This window comes from Pistacia vera, unplaced genomic scaffold (assembly GCF_008641045.1).
Source record: "Pistacia vera cultivar Batoury unplaced genomic scaffold, PisVer_v2 Contig195, whole genome shotgun sequence".
NCBI lineage: Eukaryota > Viridiplantae > Streptophyta > Magnoliopsida > Sapindales > Anacardiaceae > Pistacia > Pistacia vera.
In genome coordinates this window covers 982609-1003084 of record NW_022195996.1, presented here as the reverse complement: position 1 = coordinate 1003084, position 20476 = coordinate 982609, and the positions used below count along the sequence as shown (strand labels likewise).

Below are 20476 nucleotides of genomic sequence, written 5' to 3'. Positions count from 1 at the left end.
TGCACAAAAACTATCCTTCCAATTTCTCTTTAGTGAAAAAAAAAAAAAATGTGTTCATGTACAGAGTGATAAAAGAGTATTAATGTATCCATGCAGCAAGGAACACAAATACAACACAGAAAATGTCAACCTGATTGGTGTTCCGCTGTTTTGCAACAGAAATCCAGAAGCAGGGCGTTACTATCAGTAACTTCAAGGAAAGAATCCTTTCCTGGTCAGTTTCTTTGCCAAGTTCTGGAAACGGATATAAAAAGTGCCCAAGTTCTATTTCTAGTGCTTTCAAAATCATGAAAACGAAACAAACAGGCTGTCGATCACGGGCAACAGTGTCTGAAAGAGTGGCCGCATTTCATAAGCCATATTAGCTCTCCAACTATTGAAACTAATTTAATGCTTTTGGTATGATAGATAAACCAATAGAGAGCAGAAAAAGTACTTCAGGTCTCTAGAGTAAGGCCAGCATCATCCTCACAGTTCTCAGGTGAAGTGGTCTCTGGAAAGAATTCTTCATTTGGATATATCTTGTGGAATAGCTATCAATTAATAGTACCAAATTTCAATCAGCATCCCAAATTGTAAAAAATTTTACAATCCTAGTAAATAAAATCCACAATATGACAACCCGGTGAAAGAAAAACAGAGAAAGCTTGCTAACAGGAATGATACGGAATTTACAAGTAAAATATTCAAAGTTTACGAAGTACCTTCTCAGTAGTGTCCAAAAGATCAGTGTAGTTCAGATTTCCGTCTGGCATTATAGTTGAGCTAATAGATCCATATTGACCCTGAAAATGAACATAAAAACCTTATCAAACATTAACATTATCCACAAACGAAATCCCCCTAAACCCACTCAGCTTTGAAAGCAAAAGGTTGGATCCCCAAAATAACCATCTAACCTAGAGATCTTTTCACAAAAAGACACAGAGAAAATTAAAAGGTAACAAAACATAAAAACAGATGATATTAGTACCAATTATAGAAAGAAAGAAGTTCAAGAAAAAGTGAAGATGAGAAATATACCATTACGAGATCCTGAACATACAATGCACTCCAAAGTATAGTGGGTTTTACTTCTTCTGCATCCCTGCCTTGAATTGTCAAGCTACTTTCAGCATTTTCAGAATCAAGAAGTTTCTGGAGAGCATTCAAGGTTGCATGTAGCAACTTCTTTCCTTGATCGGCATCAGCACACAAAGCTGAAAAATACAAGACAAACCTGAGCAAGAAGAAAAGCAAAAAATGTGAACTCAAGTATCACAAAATTTCTGAAAAGAAGCAGGAAGAGTTATAAAATTCATTGTAAAAATAGAAATTAGAAAGGCATTACAACTATTTTTATCTGCTTGAAGACAAAGAAAAACTTACATGCCCGAAGGACAAACAGCTAAACTGCCACCAAGCTGAAGAACTCGGATTGCAGCAACCTGCTCTGGAAACAAAGCTACAGCGAGAGAAAAAAGAAGAAATAGTTAAGTCAATACTTTTTGTGTTGATTTCAAGTCTTCTGGATAGCATATACAAAAAAGCATAAAAAAATTATCTTACATTTAGGAGGATACACCACCATAAAATTTGGTAGATTTGGTTTCAAAGAACTCTTGGTGATGCATATTCCCCTAGACACCTTCTTATTAACATCTGTGGGATTATAAGCTAGTAAACATTCTGGCAATTGCTCAGATGGAGGAGTTGCTAATGTTCCTGGAACTGTAAAGGATGGATCTAGGACCAGCTTGTTGCTGAATATATCTTGACCTGAAGCTAATCTAACACCTTTATAGGATCCACTATCCTGCAATGTTTCCAAATAAGAATTTACAATTCATTTCCTTATGAAAAGTAGCCATACTGAGTTTATTTCAAGTAACTACTCCAGAACAATTTTTCCCTTGCAAAAGAATGAATAAATAAATCGTAAGTAAACTTTGTACCTCGTCCTTAAGCAGAGAAATCACTGGCATACGCAAAACCTGTATCATAGAGTTTCAGAGGAAGATAAGAATATTAACTCAGCAAAACTACAAGCATGCAACAGAATAACTCCACTTCAAAAAAAAATTAATATTGCCTAATAAATAAACACGTTTCAATTTTTTCCTTTGCAGGGTATCAAACACCCAGTAATTTTGCAAAAAGATCAGACACATTAACTCAAATTGGAATTTGAAAAGAACCACAAAATTAAAATCTAAAATAAAATTATTTGCAGGGTTTCCTTTAAATTACTAAAGCTATGAAATTTGGTTTCTAGATACCCTTAAACTTGTTAATCAATGAACATACTGCTACAGGGAACAAATATGGCAAATCATACACACAAAGACATCAATTAGGTACTTCATGTTCCAAACCCAATGCTCTAGTACATTTAACTTGATATCCAAAGATCTTCCCTAAGTTAGTCTTACTTACCTGATCCCACCCCCATTACTGCAAATATTAGATCATTAATTCTTACCATGTTATTCCCTATTATAGGCATGATATGTAACAACACTACGTAATCATGGCAACCCAATAAAATCAACAACAACAAAGGCTGCATGAAAGATAAAGAAAAAGGCATCTTTTCAAACTTACATAAATACAACCTTTGACAGCTGCACGACGACAAAATGCTTGTGGTAGCTCCCCTTGCCCATAGATAGGATATATCAAAGCCCCGAGTGCATTTTGAAACCTAAACAAGGCAGTAAGAGATGAGCTGCAAATGGCCAAAACTACAAATAATAAATAAGGCAGAGCATTAACTCTACGACTAACCTGCCAACAGATGAATTGTAGAGAGCTAATCGATTTATTCCATCTTTTGTCTTTAGTACGTCTTTACTACCCTCTGTATTTTCTTGATCATAATCTGCCATCGCAATTGCATAGAGAATCATCCTACAAAACCAGAAACTTGAAGAAACAATCAACAACTTACAAATGGAAACAAATAAAATAGAAGAAGGAAATTCTCACGAGCAGGAGATGACCGTACGATTTAATCTTCTGTGGCAACTTCATTGTCGTCAAAAATTCAACAAATGGTATCTCCAAATCCTCCTCTGAGATTTTCATGCTATTGTCTTCATGCTCATTTTCACTCAAGTGTCCCTGAACAAGCTTAAAGAATCTCATCAATTGATTCTTCTCCATCAACCCCAAACTTTTGTCCTTAAATATTGCTGCACGCGAATCTGGCACGCTCCATAACTTCCCATCACCATCCCCCACAAAACTGGCATCAATACTTTTGAATTCAACATACTGACTCGCCCCCGATTTTAACATCAAATCCACTGATTGATCGGCACAAAATAAAACCCTAGGTCCCGATAAATCTAAATTAAATTTTCTAGAGTGTTCATTGAGAAGTTCAGGAGCTGAATTAGAAATCTCTACTTCAGAGTAGAGTGGGTGGGTGGTGAGATCATGGTCATCAGAGGAAACAGTAGAATGGGAATTTAGGAAGGAAGTAATGTCTGGGATGGAAAGGGAGGCAAAGTGAGATCCATAGAAAGGGTTAGGGTCTAGGTGAAGGACAGATTTCCCAACGGCTGATGCTGCAGCAGAAATTACAGATTCTGGTAAGCCAGTTCCAATTATAATGAGGTCAAATGTGGTGGGCTCGATCGGAGGGTACGGTGGGAGGTCACTCATTGTGTCAATTCTAGAGTTATTTAGTTGCCAACGATATACACTCTGAGCAACTTTGATTTTCTCTAGGGTTTCACTAGCAGGACTGAGATGTCTTCTTATTGCTCTAATAACATTTCATTTCCAGCAACACAAGAATCTGAGTACAGGGCAGTACCTAAGCATTTGAATGGATTTGTAAACTGGGTTAGTGTTTACAAAATATAACGACTAAAATGAAAAGACTCCCTCTTCAGCAGCATAAAATTTTCTGCCATATTTGCGGACTTTTATATTTCACTTCGAAATTAACGAGTTGAAACTAAAATTTTCTCAACCAACTAATAAAAAGAAACTCAATATAGCGCCCCTTGAGATACTAAATTTCAAATTAAATATATATTTATATAAGCTCCCAATTCGAAGAGTTCAATATCTTCGTGTAAAATCAAGTATGAAACATTCAAAGGGAAAAGATATGAAGAGAAGAATTCAGTACCCGAAATTGTATCACGGTTTGGGTGAGAAGAATTGAAAGTGGATCTTTGCTGCGAAGTCGATTCGGTCAAAACAAAGTAAACTCTGAGATTGAAATGGTGGTGTCGTGGAGTAGAGAAGAAAGGGCGGGCAAGGAAGTTTGTGGGCCGGGCCGAGCCGGGCCTAGACAAAATTAATTTCACATTAGATTGGGTTGTTTGGGCCCGATTTGACCCATTTTGTTAATTGTGAAGAATATCTGACAATGAAGTTTGGTTATAGTTATTTTTATGGTGTATGATATAGAATTAAAATATAGGTTATTATTTTCGACAATAAGAGATACAAAAATTCTTATGAAATATAGATTTTTGTTTTCGAAAAGAAAAGATACAAGAAATCTTACAAAAATAATCGATATCCTAAATAATCGATCTATTTGCCAAGAAGTTAAAAAATATATTCCCTCACATTGTACCAATTTCTTTCTACACATTTATAATTCAATCCTTTCTCTATAAGTGTATTCACGATTGTACCAATTTCTTCTGACATGTTACTAATTTATTTGACATAGATCTACATTGTTAAACGTATTGTTCTTATAGATAACCCTTCTATAAAGTTTATTAATATATGAACTCATTAGTTTATTGCCAAATATGTTGAAATGGGATGTAATGTTTTCTCCAAAAAAAATAAAAAATAACTTGCGTTAGAGCCTGAACCAAAAAATGTAAGCAACCAATGGGAATAAACAATCTTGAAAGTTCATTATCACCATCTAATATTCAAAGGATAACAAATATATTAATGAATATTCTATGCATATAACCTAAACATAAGCAATATTGAGGCACAATGTAATGTAAGCTTCACACAGAACAAAAAGGTGCATATGCATAATATGCACAGCTGGCTGAAAGAACTACAGAGATAACAAAAAAAGTCAGCCATCAAAATTCCCAGCTTCAATGGCTATTCACTGCCTCGATCTTGACTCAGCACGTCGAGCTTCATCTTTTGTCGAAGGGAATAGCTCGACGTACCTTGTACCTATTGTCATCTTGTCCTTGCACATTGCTCTCTTGGCCTCCTCTGCGGAAGCAAACTCCACAAATGCCTCACCAGTAGCTTTCCCATCAGGGCGGCATGCGATGTGTATCTTATCTTCAATAAGCATGAAGTCTTTAAAGAATTCAACTATATCAGGTTTCTTAACAGAGAAAGGGAGACCACGCATCTTTAAAATCTCAGTGTATTCCATTTGATCTTTGTCATTGAACCTCTTTGCACGAGATGGTGGAGGACTTCCATGGTAATCATTATCATAAATTCCTTCATAATTCACCTCTGCAGCCACAGCATTGTAGTAATCTTGTCTCTTGCACCTGAAAACTTCCACATACCTGCGCCCCATATTTTGCCTGTCTCTCTGTAAAGCAAAATCAACCTGCATGGACCCAGCAAAAATAACAAAAGCCTCTCCCGAGAACCGTCCACTCTTGTTGACCAGCAACACATCCACTATGTCTAGTCCGGCAAAGAACTTGAAGATATCAATATCAGTGCAGTTGAAAGGTAAGCCTCTGAGACGAACCACAGGAAAGGAAGGGGGCTGAAAGCCACCACCATAGCCGTATGGTTGAAAACCACTGGAGCTGCTGCTCACTGCGAAGTAGGGATTTGATTCCATCATTCTTTGTCTCTTTGAGCCGACCTCGTACCCGTCCGAAACCCCCCCGCTTCCCAACATTGCCCTTCAATTATCCATACCCAAAAGAAAAAAATCCCCCACTCAACCTGTTAATAAACCAAACCCAACCCACTTTTCCCTGACACCTAATGTCTAATCCTACTTTTCATAATTTCAAAGCATTATCATGATAAACCCTCCCAAGAATCAACATATAAAATGTAAAATATATACAAACACTCAAGATGCAAAGCAAAGCAGAGTAGAAACACAAGTGGTCACAATGGACAGTAAACAAAATCTAAACTAAGTGATGGTGGAAATAAACCGAAGTCAAATAACATTATCCTCATTATTTGCATTAACAGTATAACATATAATACAAAGAGAAAGCACCAAGTATCAGGCAAATTTACACACACATAGCAAACAAATGATTCTCATAAAGGCAGGACATGTGGAACTAATACACTACAATATAAACTAATGTAATAAATCCATATCAATCTTAATAGTTCACCTTTAATTTCAGCTATTTACGGCTTTGTTGTATCCTTAGATCATAATTATTGGTGAGAGACAATATAATTTAAACTTAGTATGCTCTGATAAGGATAGAAGAAAAACTATGTGCATAATACTGTGAACATTATCAAACTATATCATTCTTTTTACCCTCGTTTTAACTTTTGCTTTCCCAATTCTTATAAATGGCTTGTTGCAGTTCATGCTGAACTTATTTGTCTGAAACCAATGTTTGGCTATCTGGACCCTTTCTTTAGTTTTATTCAACAAAGTACGTGATCATCATCATTTGAGAAATATAACGAGTCCAGGTTTGTTATTGTTGTATTGATTTATATATTCGTTGTCTAAACAAATGGGTTTTATGCACATCAACTTGAAATAAAGGCAATTGAGTGAATGGGTAATGATTTTTTTCTTTTATTTTCCTTCCCTTTTCTCTCCTCTTCTCAATCTCACCCTCAGTTTGTATGGAAGTTTTTGTCTGTGGTGAGTAGCAAAAAAGAGGTTAATTGGTGTCACTGTGAATAATTTATTTCAATCATTGGCTGGGGTGTTTTAGCAAAATTTCAAGGGATTAAAAGAAATAATTTAAAAAATAATAGAATAAACTAATAATAAAAAGAATATTATATTATTATTTAAAAAAGAGGGCAATTTAGTAATCTACATAACATACACACTTATTTATCCTCTCAACCAAACATATTATTATAACATATCCACCAATTTATGCCAACCAACCAAACACATTTCTCTAAAGATTCCTTGGTATTTTATCTTTCCAGAAATACAACATTCCCACGTAATACAACATTCCCTGAACCAAACGCACCCTACGAATAATCAATAATGTTATGCATCTTAAAATTATGTCAAAAATATTGTATCTCGATAAAGTTATATTAGTATGTCGTTAGTTTAAGCTGTATAACCTAGCTAAGTGCCATAGGTTCACAGTCTTTCAACGAGTTTTTTCGACAGACTTAACACTACCAATTTTAGAAAAATCTATAATAGGTTAATGCGTTTGATTTAGAAAAGCTGGCCTAGACTTTTAAAAACTCAATAGTAACTACAGCTATATATACAAATTTCACTAAAACCTTGTCGTGGTGCAGAGTTAATACATACATTCTTTACCAAATCCAACTTGTCTTTTAATTTCCATATTGTTCATATTTCTAGTATTAAATTCTTTAAGCAAACACCACCTTGCACACACTTTCAACTGAAAACAAATCAATTTTATGGGCCATACTCCAATTCAAGTTTCTACATAACCTAGCTCTTCCATACTGGTAATGTTTTCCAAATATTACCATTACTGACTATGTTATTGCAATCAGTTTTAGCTTTCTGGGTCTAGTTTAATTATCTAGTATTAAATTAAAACCTAAAAATTCAATAAAAACAATTCCCCTATTTGCGCCGATTAATTGTAATTATAACCTAATATAATCAGAAAACAATAAAATATAAAAATAAAATCAAACATGAAATTAGGTTCACACAATCACCAATTCACAAACAGAACAACCAAATTGACACAAAGCATTAATCACACATCTAAGAACTTACCCCCTTGATCCGTACATGGTTCCTGCCCTTAATAAATCTTCTTCACACTCTCCGATTCTCCGATAAAAAATAAAAAGAAAAAATCCCTCAGAAAAGCTGAATGTCTGATTGAGAGAAGAACCCTAGATGAATAAAACGCAAACTTGTCCGTTCTATTTTTCACGTTTCGGGCTTTAAATTGCCAGTTATTTTTTTTACTAAATCTTGGATGTATATGTAGTTTACCTAAATGGCCTTGTGTTCCATCATTAAACAGTCAAAACGACGAGTCGATGCGGTCAAATATGAGGGTGGTTTAGGGAATAAAATTATTTTTAAAATAGTATTATAGGCTAATATTCATTATTACGGAAAACTGTCGGGTATTTGTTTTAATATCAATATTACGACGTCGTTTCCCATATATGTTTCCTTATACGTGCCTCACTTAGTCATTTATCACAAAATTAGAAAAGAAATAATGAAATAGATTTACTCAAAAATAATTTTGGAAATTTGTATATATATTTATTAGTAGGAATTGATGAATTAATACTTAATAATTAATTTATTTTAAAAAAAAGTTTTAAACGTATTACATCATCTATATATTTATCTAATAATATCTCAATCGTTAAATCTATTTATTTTTTTCGTATTTACTATAATTGAGTCTGATGGCGGTGGATGACTTTAAATATGTCTACTTGGCTCTCACTTTCAAATATTATTTTTGTTTTTCTTCTTCAATTCAATGGTATCTGGGGAGCCAAAAGTGTGTGAAAGAGGCAATGAAAATGAGAAGAAACCGATACATAAAACTGATTGAAAGACGAAACAAAACATGGAAATCAACTTTGGAGAATGACGAGGCCAGGATGATGCGGGTGTATGAATGGAGAACGATGAACACTCCAATTATATGAGCATGGTGCTTGGTGATTGACTAGTTCTTTGTTACGTGTATTCAAGGAAGGAATGCCCTATTCCAACTTAGGGAGTACCAACAATAGTTCAATGAATAGTCCCACGGCCACGGGAACATAGTAGTAAAAGTTTTGGGAATTCAAGAGAAGATCACAACAAGACAAACCAAATGAAAGTTCAATGGTGCATGCAAGTATGCAACTAAGACATTCTAACAGACCAGTAACCTTGAATCTTATACCTACATGACTACGACCAATTCAATCATACATTCACCATCTACTAGAATCTTTTCAACTTTCTACTCCCTTGCTTTTTTAAATCAAAATATATAAATACTAAGAAATTGACTCTAGACAGTAATATATGCATTATTTGCTTATGTAATTCCTAGATAAGAAAAGGAAAATTGGCTAAATTTGTCCATGAAAGAGAAATAAAAAAGGGTACAAGAAACAGAAAAGGGTAAGCATAGATTTTTATTTTTTTTGTACCCAAGGTATTATCCTCGGAGAAGATTAACGCAGCAACCCACCGTTAATGAAACCACATTCCAAACAAAGAAGTGTTTGACAGACACATATTAATGTGCGACCAAAAGAATAAACACAATGCAATAAACCATGGGATGTTAAATATTAAACAGTAAACATTTATATTATCCACTGTCCAGCATTGGGACATCTTCCATTGTTTTTTTTTTTTTTTTTTTTTTTTTTCTTTCTTCAATCAACACTAGGCCGATTTTCAACTCACTATCCAAGAATTAACATATAGACTGAAAAAGGAAAAGAAAAGAATGTCAATACAGAAAAAAGCTAGGAAATATAAAAAAAATAGTCGGTGCAGAATTAGTCTATGAGGAAGAAATGCAGATTACTAGTCCTTACTCTACTTGAAGAGTTGACAAACATATTTGCTAACCCTGGTAGACAATATCAGCCAAGGTATAATCCCAACCTGCAGTTAAAATTATACGAATCAGATGAACATTCATAGCCATCCATCTTCATGATTTTTTTTTTTTTTTTTTTTTTTTGGGTCTTAATAAGCAACCAGCAGGTTACAAAGAAAAAAAATACAAGTGGTCGCACAACTCGCACCCCAAGTGCAGAGGGCGCAACACATCAATAGTATAAATCTTGTAAGCTCCAAATTTCAGGAAAGACTTACCTTAGCTAAGTTCCCATAATATTATTGAATTAAATACATAATATACAAAAAAGCACTGCAAACATAGTTCATGCCGAAGAAACTATCAATTATCTACATCATAATCCTCTGCATTATATTTAAACCAGGCTTAATAAGTAGAACAAATCATGAAGCACCAAATGGAGCCACTGTTGTGATAAAGTTTAAACTAAATATAAGATTTCTTTAAGCAAACACAGGCAAGAGAGAAAATAACCCACCACGGTAAAAGCTCAGTCATGCATAACAAAATATACAAGGGGAGAATATTGCAATCATATTTACCAGAACATTGTTATTAGAAACACCTCCAGTCCTCCAAGATAAAAACTTCCCTGCAAAAATGTAGATATAATTGAATCAAGCTACAGCGGAAACCGGCCAATTATAAAAGATCTGTCATTTCTCAATGAATAAATATCCACCTGCTGCTTCTCCACTCATTCTATTCTTATTAACGATTTTTTCTTTATGGTGAGGCAACTATCTTATTTATAATTTGCAAAGTATGTCATTAAGCTTACCATCAAATTAAGAGCACTATGGTGCTGTGAATGCAGGACTCAGATAACATTGATGCAATAAACAGCTAAACAGCTAGGAAAAAAGAAACAAGAGATTCAAGGGATTCCTGGGAGAAATATATTAATTACCAAAAGGTTGCACAAGTTGCCGGGAAACAGCCGCAACAGGGGTTCTCCAAAACAAACAAACCAGCACAAAATATATAAGAACCTACACAACCAAAAGAAAGACTTCTTAGGACCTCAATGATGGAAAAGGAACAAACTTCTAACAACTTAATCTGACCAGAACCACCTTTGAAATTAACAGAACTTTCAAATACAGATCATAAGACAACTTCATCTCCTTGCCCTGTAATTCTTGATCTGCTTGACAAATAATAGTGTTAGAAGCTTCTAACAAAGAATAGAAAATATGTAATACAAATGGACAACTAGGGTAGAAACAAGAACGGAGAAAAATAGCAAAAGCACAACTGATGACATTCAAAGATTCATTCCATTTTTTATTAATTATCATGATAAGAGACCTTGAAACTTCAATTTTAGGTAATTATGATTCCTAAAAAGTTCCTAATTTGAAGTTAACTAAAAAGAACAATAACACAGTCTTGGTTACGGAAGTAGAGAGAGATCATGGCAAAGGAATCGAGTTTAGGTTGGGAAATGTATACAGAGAAGCCAATAGTTTGGCAGATTGGCTTGCCACCCATATGACAAACTTCTCCCTGGAAATCACGATTCATCAAACTCCACTCAGAATATATCAATTCTCTCCTCCGGAATTACTTTACCCCCAATCAGTTAGTTCTCAAACGGGCCTTTCCAAATGTTGTAAACAAAATATAAAAGACAGAAGTTGTAAACTTCAGGCATAAACAGGTCCTACATCAGTCAACTAACATGCATTTTCAGGGCCTAAAAGAGTGTGATGAATGAAAGCTCATATATAAATCAACCACAGGACAATCAGTATAAAATTGTTAAATTTTATGCAACCCTAAGTTACTTTTAAGCAATATATACCAAAAATAAGGATTTATTCATACTTGATACTCATAAATACAAACATTATAGCTAGAAAAGCAGATAGATATAGTTCATGAAGTGAGTGTACTTCTTTTCTGTTTGCAAATTCTCTTTTTCATTTCTTTTTTTTTTTTTTTTTTTTCTTTTGAAAAGCCTACCTATAAGAAATCATAATGGAAAATTTCAGTTAATCAAAAGCAGCACCCCACCTATTGAACATTTTACTCCAGCACCCTAAAATCGAAATCCTCCTTATTGTCAGGATTTACTCTTGCTCTCCTAATGTATCAAGTCCACCCTTCAAACACATAACTGTTTTTATTTTAACCTATAAATTTAAACCATACCCCTTCCTACCCTAATGTGAGTGAGATTTAGTCCTATCAAGTTCACTTTTCAATACTCTAAACAAACCTTTTATAACCTAACAACCAAGAAGAAGTTATTCTATGTGCTTCTGAACACACATCCTAATCAAACGTTAAAAAAAATCACCTAAACTTATGCAATCAATATCTCAAAGAAACAACAAATAAACAAATACACTTAAACAGAAAATGGCCTCACAATTTGCAAGTTCCTTCTCCTTAGCAGCTGCCAACCTCCTAAGCTTCGCAGCTTGTGCAAACGTTGATGGCCTATAATCAATAAAACACCCAATCACACAGATGTATCCATTAAAAATCATATCACCATCTATCTACACCTTTTGTTTTAAACCTGATGTTTGTAAACGCCAGCATAAAGGATTACTAGTAGTTTTAACCAAAGCAGCAACTACCAAGTCATTGTTATTAGGTATAAACGACTTTCAATTATATAAATGTTTATATAAACAAGTTGCATTCAGTCGGAACTTGAGAACATAAAAATATTAAAACCGAAATGATAACAATGGTAATGCTCATCACATAAAAATTACTCTATGCATATCCTATTGTGTGAATAAAACTTCCACTAAATCAAAATTCAACCACTCACTGCGTTAAAGAGCTGGCCTCTTTCAAGATTTGTTTTATTTCTCTCCGCAATTGCATTTCTCTATCACTCGTGGATCCTTTCTGATAAAACACAGCCGTAGTAAAATACACGTATTATCAACTCTGAATATTAATCAATCACTGATAAATTAGATTATGAAAAAACAATTATACGTGACAAATTTGTTACCTTCTTCAATTGTTGGAGCCATCGTGAAACGTACTGAAATGCGAAGACAATAAGTAAAATAAGCGGCGCAGCTACAGAGCTTCCCTGTTGTTCTATGATTTCTTCTTCTCTCATGATCGTCCTCGTTCTCGGAAATTCTTTTTTGACGAAGAATTGATAAACACGAGCTCTACTGTTGCTTCTTCTTCGTTGTGTATATTTCTTTTGGATCTATGCTCCGGGTCGGGTCATGTTGGATCGGATGGTCAGATTAGAGAAACTTCTTGACAAGGAATGCCACTGTGTTATTACTTTATTAGTTTATAGTGTTACTGTTTATTTAATTGTATTTATAGTGTTAATTAACAAAGTTGAAAAAAACATTTTTAATATGAGTGCGTGAAATAAAAGAGGTATTTTTTTTTTTTTTTTCTTTGGTTAAAATAGGTGTCTAGGTCAATTTCTGTCGCAATCTTATAGGTAAATCATAAGGAAAGTATTCCTCTTATTTTTTTTAACTTTTTAAACTCTATTTTATTATCTTATTTTATAAAAAAACGTGTTTATTTTAATATTGATTATTCAATTCAAAATCAAATCATGTTTTATTCAACTCAAAACATTTAACAATTATTTTTTACAATAAAAATTTATAAATTAACAAAAACACCTTCACCCACTCAAGCAATTGTCGGTCGCTAGTAACCATCATCGACTGCTAGTCGTTGCCGTTGCCATTGCCTGTCGTCAATGCTGGAAAGACGCGCAACTAGTCAGATTTGGTTGATCTAGCCATTTGGTCATATTCTGATGATAGATCTAACCATTTTCGGTCAAATCCATGTGGATCTAGTCAAAAAATATTAGATTAACGTATAACCAGCTAGATCCAACGAGGAATTAAACCTGAGACTATAAGTTAAAACGTCCTTATTGTTAAACTACCCAGGAATGGGTAAACAGGTACGTATTTTCACATTAGGGATTTAATTATGTTAAAAGTGGAATTTATACTAGGATAAATCTATCCTTATAAAGAAGTTTACAAAGTAGCTTACAAAGTGAAAGAAAAAACAAAAGAAAAACGGAAAAAGAGAAAGAGAGAGAGAGAGAAATGATGAAGATGAAGGGTGGAAATTAACTTTGTATGCCTACTTTGTAGACTTCTTTGTAAGAATAGCAACTCCCCTTATAATAATATTGGGTGCCTGTAAAATAGCAATCTCATACTCAACAGTAAATCATTCGCTCAAAAAAACAGGTTAAAATAGAAATTGGTATGTTCACGTTTCTGCTCAATCATGTTCAATCACGTCTAGAAGTACAGTGATTGATTATATATTGTTTATATTATGTTGTTTTTTCATGTTTTATGCGCATATTAGATGTAATTAATTTACAAGCAAAAGGAATATAGTTAACCCAAATTGACTCAAGAATTTATGTCTGAATGAATTTGGTTCGCACACCTATTCGAATCCTATTTAATTTAAGGATATTCTTTAAGTTTTCAACAAATGGGAAGTTAAGAGAGATTTTCACGTCATTAGGCTACTTGTAAAAATGTAATCATTACCTTAAAGCTAAAGGGATATAAATAGGCAGCTTTCTCTCATCAGACATTCACACATTCAATAATAAAAATAGCAAAAATACATTACTAGAAAGAGATTGGCTTGACATTTTCTAAGAACACTTAGAACATCAAACACTTGTAATCTCATATCGTAGCTCGCGACCTCTTGTAAGCTTATCTAGTGATTAGAAAGTAATTTATATAAACGAATATAGTGGATGTAGGATTCGCTTTAAAAATATGAACTATTATAAAAAATCATTTTGTCAACTTTACATTTAAGTCTTTGCATGCTACTGTGCCCAAAATATCTCACCCACTCACCATAATCAACTTTTATAACCATATATAATTTCATAGCATTTTACACGTGCGAAATCGTTGGTGTCAAAATCAATGATCAAGAATATTCAATTCACAATCATATATATTTTTGTATACATACCACAAATGATATTTAAATTTTTATTACCGCTAAGTTTATAATTAATCAACATACCACTAACATAGTTTGCTTATCAAATATGTACTAAAAAATGTTACATTATGTTATACAAAAATCAAATAATTGACACAAATTCTTAATTATTAGTCAAATGAGTCGATGAATAAGAGAATTGAGTTAAAAGATGAAAAACAATAGCTTTTGATCATAAGCATGGTCACGAGAGGGTTTGAATTAGACACCTAAAAATAAGAGTTAACAACTTTTTCCCANGTGTGTGTGTTATGCCTAAAAAAATGGTTGATCTATACTAACGTTATTAAGCACCAATAAAAATCCAAAAAAACATTCTATCGTCCAGAATATGACATGTCTCCACAGGCAAAAGGAATATAATTGACCCAAGCCGACTCAATAATTTGTGCCTTAATGAATTTGGTTCGTACACCTGTCCGAACCCCATTTAATTTAAGGATATTTTTGAGTTTTCAACAAATGAGAAGTTAAGAGAGATATTCACGTCATCAGACCACTTACAAAAGTGTAATAATTACCTTGAGCTAAAAGGATATAAATAGACAGCTCCCCCTCATCAGACATTCACGCATTCAACAAATAAAATAGCAAAAACACGTTACTAAAAAGAGACTAGCTTGACATTTTCTAAAAACACTTAGAACATCAAACACTTGTAATCCCATATAATAGCTTGCGACCTCTTGTAAGCTTGTCTAGCGATTATACAGTAATTTATATAAATACAGTAGATGTATATTTCGCTTTAAGCATATGAACCATTTTAAAAATCATTTTGTCAACTTTACATTAAAGTATTTGCATGCTATTGTGCTCATAATATCTCACCCACTCACCATAATCAACTCTTATGTAATTTTATAGCATTCTACACGTGCAAAGTTGTTGGTGTCAAAATTAAACATCAACAATATGCAATTCACAACCATATATATTTTTGTATACATACCACAAATAATACTTAAATTTTCATCACCACTAAATTTATAATTAATCAACATACAATTGACATAGTTTGCTTATCAAATAGTCAAATACTCTCTCCCTTTTTTTTTTAATAGTCGTTTTAAGTTTGGGTATGGGTTTTAATAAAAAAAAAATTTATCTCTCCCACCAACTTTTTCCCCTGATTTTGCAGATGGGAGAAGACTTTACAAGTAGGAAACTTTCTCGCTTATTTAAATAATTAACATTTTTGTCTTATTGTATTTCATTTATTCTGCATTTCTCCTTCATCTGTATACTTTTTTTTAAAAGACAAGACAAGAACGACTGTTATTTTGAAAAAAATTAAAAACCCTTAAAACAACTATTAAAAAAAAACGGAGGGAGTATATACTAAAAAATGTTACATTATGTTATACAAAAATCAAACAATTGACACAAATTCTTAATTATTAGTCAAATGAGTCGATGAATAAGAGAATTGAGTTAAAAGATGAAAAACAATAGCTTTTGTTCATAGGCATGGTCACGAGAGGGTTTGAATTAGACACCTAAAAATAAGAGTTAACAACTTTTTCCCACCCAAATAATGGTTTAATGACACATTTTTTTTACCCCAAACTTTTTATTTCGACTGTGAATAGAGAACAAACTCGTCCAAGCTATTGAAGTTTTTAAAAAGGGGAGGCTAACAAGTCTTTTAGGGGTTAAAAGTTGGATTTTAGTAGTTAAGATTGATCGGAATTTAACTTAGAGGGACGGCTACGCGACCATAATCACTCAATTGAACCATTTTTTTGGTGAAAAAAAGTAGTTACTCTAAAAATAAACATAAATTTGAACGTTACATAAAATCACGTCTCGAATTTATATGTCAATGGTATTAAAATATTAATCTATAATAACTTAACTCTAAAGTAAAATTAATGCTACAATAACTAATATATATGTTGCGATGGATGTACCATAAGCCATCTTACCCGTAAATTAACTCTTAAAGCTCGTGCAAATCTTAATACTAGTTGATCGTCCAGGATTTTAAAGTAAATATTATAATTAAAATTAACATTAAACGTGTATAGTATGGTATAGTATCTCCTTTAAACGACCCACACCGTGGCACGATATTGAAAAACAATAAATATATAAATAATTATTAATAATATCTACATGCCAACATTACAGGATCATGCCTTGTATTAGTGAACATATTATCGTATATTATTATTATTATAATCAATGATTTAGACAAATTCTATGAATCTTCTAATCCCTCGCCCTCCTCCTAGCGGTTGCGTAACAACAGTCCTTAAGCAAAATATCCAAAAATGAATTCACAAACGTCAATGAATCTACACCGAAGGTGAAATCCGTGATTCAGATCTCTTAAACACGTGTACGCAAGAGATGAATGCAGACAAAGTGAAGTCACGTGTCATAATCTATCACGTGACGTGCTCTTTCACACTTCACAAGGAAAGAACTGGCATCTAGCCAATGACATTAAGCACAGGAATAGACGACGTGGCAGATCAATTCGAAATCCCGCCTAAACCCGGACTTCAATTTTTTCATAAATATAATTTGTTTCTTTTTTAAGTTTCCCAAATAATCCTTTCGTTATTTTCGCTACGTTCCTTGAGCCCCAAAACAAGTCCCCTCTCGCACGCACGTAATAAAAAACAACAAACAAATACAAGTTACAAACCAGCACATCATTTGGTCTCTCTTTCTCAAAAACCCTAATCGCTCCAGGTAACTCGCGAGTCTGTGCGGCGCTGACTCAGTCCGAGTCACACCGATTTCCTTGTGATTCTCACCGGTTTTCGATTTTCTTTTTTCCCGCAGGTTTCGTCATGAAGGGAGGAAGATCAAGAGCTGATGAGAATGACAAGTACGAAGTACGTTTTGATTGTTTATTTCTCGTTCTTCGTCTCCGTAGATCTGTTTTGCTGACGTTTGTTGTTAGTATGCTTGAGTTTTACGATCGTTTTCATGTTAGACGCTTCTTTTTATAGGCTGAAGAGCAGAGGCGCGAGAGCCGGAAAGCGAAAGGCAAAGGCCCCGAAGGATCCAAACAAGCCGAAAGACCTCCTAGTGCTTTTTTCGTTTTCATGTACGAGTTTTTTCTTTTTTTTTTGATTATTATTTTTTTTTGTCGTGAGTTTTATTTATTTGCTATTATTTATTTTTTATAGCTTTGTGTAATGAAGGAGAGATTTAGGCAGCAATTCAAAAGAGAAAATCCTAACAACAAATCCGTGGCTGCTGTAGTAGTACATAGTATTAAAGCCAGTTCTTTTTATTTCTCGGGAATATTTTGCATTTTTCATATTATTCTGATGTATTCGAATGGTTGCAAAGCGGTGGAGCGAATGGAAGTCCTTGAGTGACGCTGTGAGTTTATCAACTTAGTCATAGCTTTTTTAAATTGATTTTTCATAATTATATTTGTTAATTTTTTTGCTCATATCAGGAGAAAGCTCCATTGTAGCTAGGGCTGAGTCAAGAAAGACTGATTACAACAAGAACATGACGGCTTAAACACAAGAAATTGGTGAATAAATCTTTAAATGTTTTAACTTAAATTGAAGTACGAAAATTTTGGTGATTAATGGGCTTTTCATAATATATATTAGGCTGAGGGAGAAATGGAGTTGAGAGAATGAATCTGACAAGTCAAAGTCTGAAGTGCACGACGAGATGAAGATGGCACTGGAGAGTTTTTTCTTTTATACTTGAAAATGACTTAATTGAATAAGCATAGTGAAAAATAATACGGGTTTTATTACCTGTACTGTTTGGTTTTTTGTAGGAGGATGAAGATATGATTAGAGAAAGGCAGGAGGAAGACCATGTGGGACATGAGCAGTTTGTAGAATTGCTTATAATTGATAACCCTAATTAGTGTTTAGATTAGATTATTAGATTAGTTTATAGTTTAACACAGAACAGAGAAGGACTGGTTTCAGTTCAGCCTTTCAGGAATTTACTGAGAGCACATATGGTTTATGTACTTAATTTCCGTATTCAGTAATTCTAATGACTAGTTTAGTCTTTCATATTATCTTGTTTGTTATTGCATCCGATTTATATTACTGAGATCATTAGTTGCTGTGGATTGATCTGATAATTCTGAATAAATCTCAGTTTTGGGACCTGACTGTCCTTGTATCTTGGTTTCCTTTGTTTTTTGTAACTAGAAGACTGCCACTTGGGTACTTTTATTTTATAAGTTTGACTTTTTTTTTCAGAAATATCTGTTATTTGCAGAATAGGTGTGCATCACTGGACGTGGATTGCTAATATGATACGCAATAGTTAACTGGAAACTTCTCCTACTATTTCAGTTTCTTTCCGTCTGGTTATGTTTTAGTTTCTTCTGACAAGCTATAAGATTTATTTAGCTAAGCATATTCTCTGCACTGTATGAGTGGCGGGTAATGGTGGGTGGGTAATATTGAGTTGTGAATAAATTGCTCTCTTACTGGTTATTGCATGGAAAGGCTGGTTCTTGATTTTGTGTAAACAGCAATAACTGTCGTTTATCACATATTATGAAAATGGTCTGATTTTGGGAAATCTTCAGTTCCCAAAGCTCTAAAATCCGCTAACATTCTCGAAAGTGTTATCTTTGTGCAGTTTGATTCAACAATTAGTGCATGGATTTCGGTGCATCTATTATATATGATGTTAATATTGATTGGCCATGCCTGTTTTTGGTAGTTGGTACCTGCAGGGGGAATGGTTTGTTGACTTTAATCATAATTGAGGTGTTTGGCTACGTAGTTCATATATATGTAAACTTTAGTGATTGTGCTTTGCCTTTTTGTGATTGAAAGTCTGATGCAGAGTTTGAATGACACTTCTCTTGAAAGATTTACTATACATGTAAGAAAAGATTTGGGGTCCCATGATAACCAAAGCGCATATTTTAAAACCCCTTTACACTAATTTTCTCGTACAGTTGTCTTTTTCTTGCAAATATGATGTGTCAATTTTTAATTAATCGTAATAGATCTCATTTATCTAATAATACTTTTATTTGACTAAGTACAAAGTAATCAATTATGAATTACTACATAGTATTGGAGAAATATGTAGAAGTATCATATATTTGTGTCCATTGACTTTTGGACTAAAGAATGATTGAGGGATAATTTCTTACCATCAATTCTGTATAATGAAGAATGTTGTGTGAATTTTATGTATGTTGAATATTGTTGCTTGACAAAGTAAGAACTGCAGAAATTCTTCATGGGGTTCTGATTTGGATTAAAAGATAGTGTAAATTTCTTCCATTATTATTTGAAATTTTGAACTTTTTAATAAAGTGGGAGTTTTAGTCATTCATTCTTTGTCTTCTAAATTGTGGTGGTTATCCCCACCCATGGGTAATACAAAGGGGTTGTTCATAGCTTCAACTGATGGTCTCAAGTTTGATTTCTCACTAGATGCAAAGGTATACCTTATTCATGATTTCTTGAGAAGTTACATCGATAGGTTTATCGTGGGATAACTTTCTTAAGTATTTAGGTGGGATTACGACAATGATTAGTTTATGTGTGCGTAAACTAACCCAAGTACTTTAGTTATTAAAAAAAAAAAAAAAAAAAAAAAAAAAACATAGAGTATGTTATATTATATTTTATAATAGGGTGAGGCTTTATAAATTTAATGCCAAAATTTTAGCTATCAATTCATTAGAAGCCTATGATCTAGGGGTGGATGAGACGATAATTGTTAAATTACATTATAATCATATTTGT

At 33.4% G+C, this 20476-nt stretch overlaps 3 protein-coding genes across 5 annotated transcripts; all 3 read right to left on the bottom strand.

Moving 5' to 3' along the window:
* Positions 1-4194, bottom strand: LOC116127798 (rab escort protein 1). 2 transcript variants are annotated; one of them, XM_031413459.1, is made up of 9 exons: positions 2987-4194; positions 2767-2904; positions 2584-2683; positions 1935-1973; positions 1549-1795; positions 1369-1444; positions 1024-1219; positions 705-785; positions 1-533 (listed from the first exon to the last, which is right to left on the bottom strand). In XM_031413459.1, exons 1-9 carry the CDS (start codon positions 3646-3648, stop codon positions 438-440), a joined length of 1635 nt encoding a protein of 544 aa, XP_031269319.1. In that variant the 5' UTR covers positions 3649-4194; the 3' UTR covers positions 1-437. The 2 variants fall into 2 exon arrangements, with proteins under 2 accessions (XP_031269319.1, XP_031269320.1); XM_031413460.1 differs by having other exon boundaries at positions 2767-2889.
* Positions 4195-4886: 692 nt separating this feature from the next.
* Positions 4887-8076, bottom strand: LOC116127784 (heterogeneous nuclear ribonucleoprotein F). Of its 2 annotated transcripts, none has more exons than XM_031413438.1 (2): positions 7904-8076; positions 4887-5861 (listed from the first exon to the last, which is right to left on the bottom strand). In XM_031413438.1, exons 1-2 carry the CDS (start codon positions 7918-7920, stop codon positions 5084-5086), a joined length of 795 nt encoding a protein of 264 aa, XP_031269298.1. In that variant the 5' UTR covers positions 7921-8076; the 3' UTR covers positions 4887-5083. The 2 variants fall into 2 exon arrangements, with proteins under 2 accessions (XP_031269298.1, XP_031269299.1); XM_031413439.1 differs by having other exon boundaries at positions 4887-5772; positions 7904-8074.
* Positions 8077-9617: 1541 nt separating this feature from the next.
* On the bottom strand, positions 9618-13011 carry LOC116127797. The gene is made up of 7 exons (XM_031413458.1): positions 12727-13011; positions 12538-12617; positions 12124-12194; positions 10823-10893; positions 10657-10738; positions 10289-10338; positions 9618-9769 (listed from the first exon to the last, which is right to left on the bottom strand). Exons 1-7 carry the CDS (start codon positions 12838-12840, stop codon positions 9701-9703), a joined length of 537 nt encoding a protein of 178 aa, XP_031269318.1. The 5' UTR covers positions 12841-13011; the 3' UTR covers positions 9618-9700.
* Between the last annotated feature and the right edge of the window lie 7465 nt (positions 13012-20476).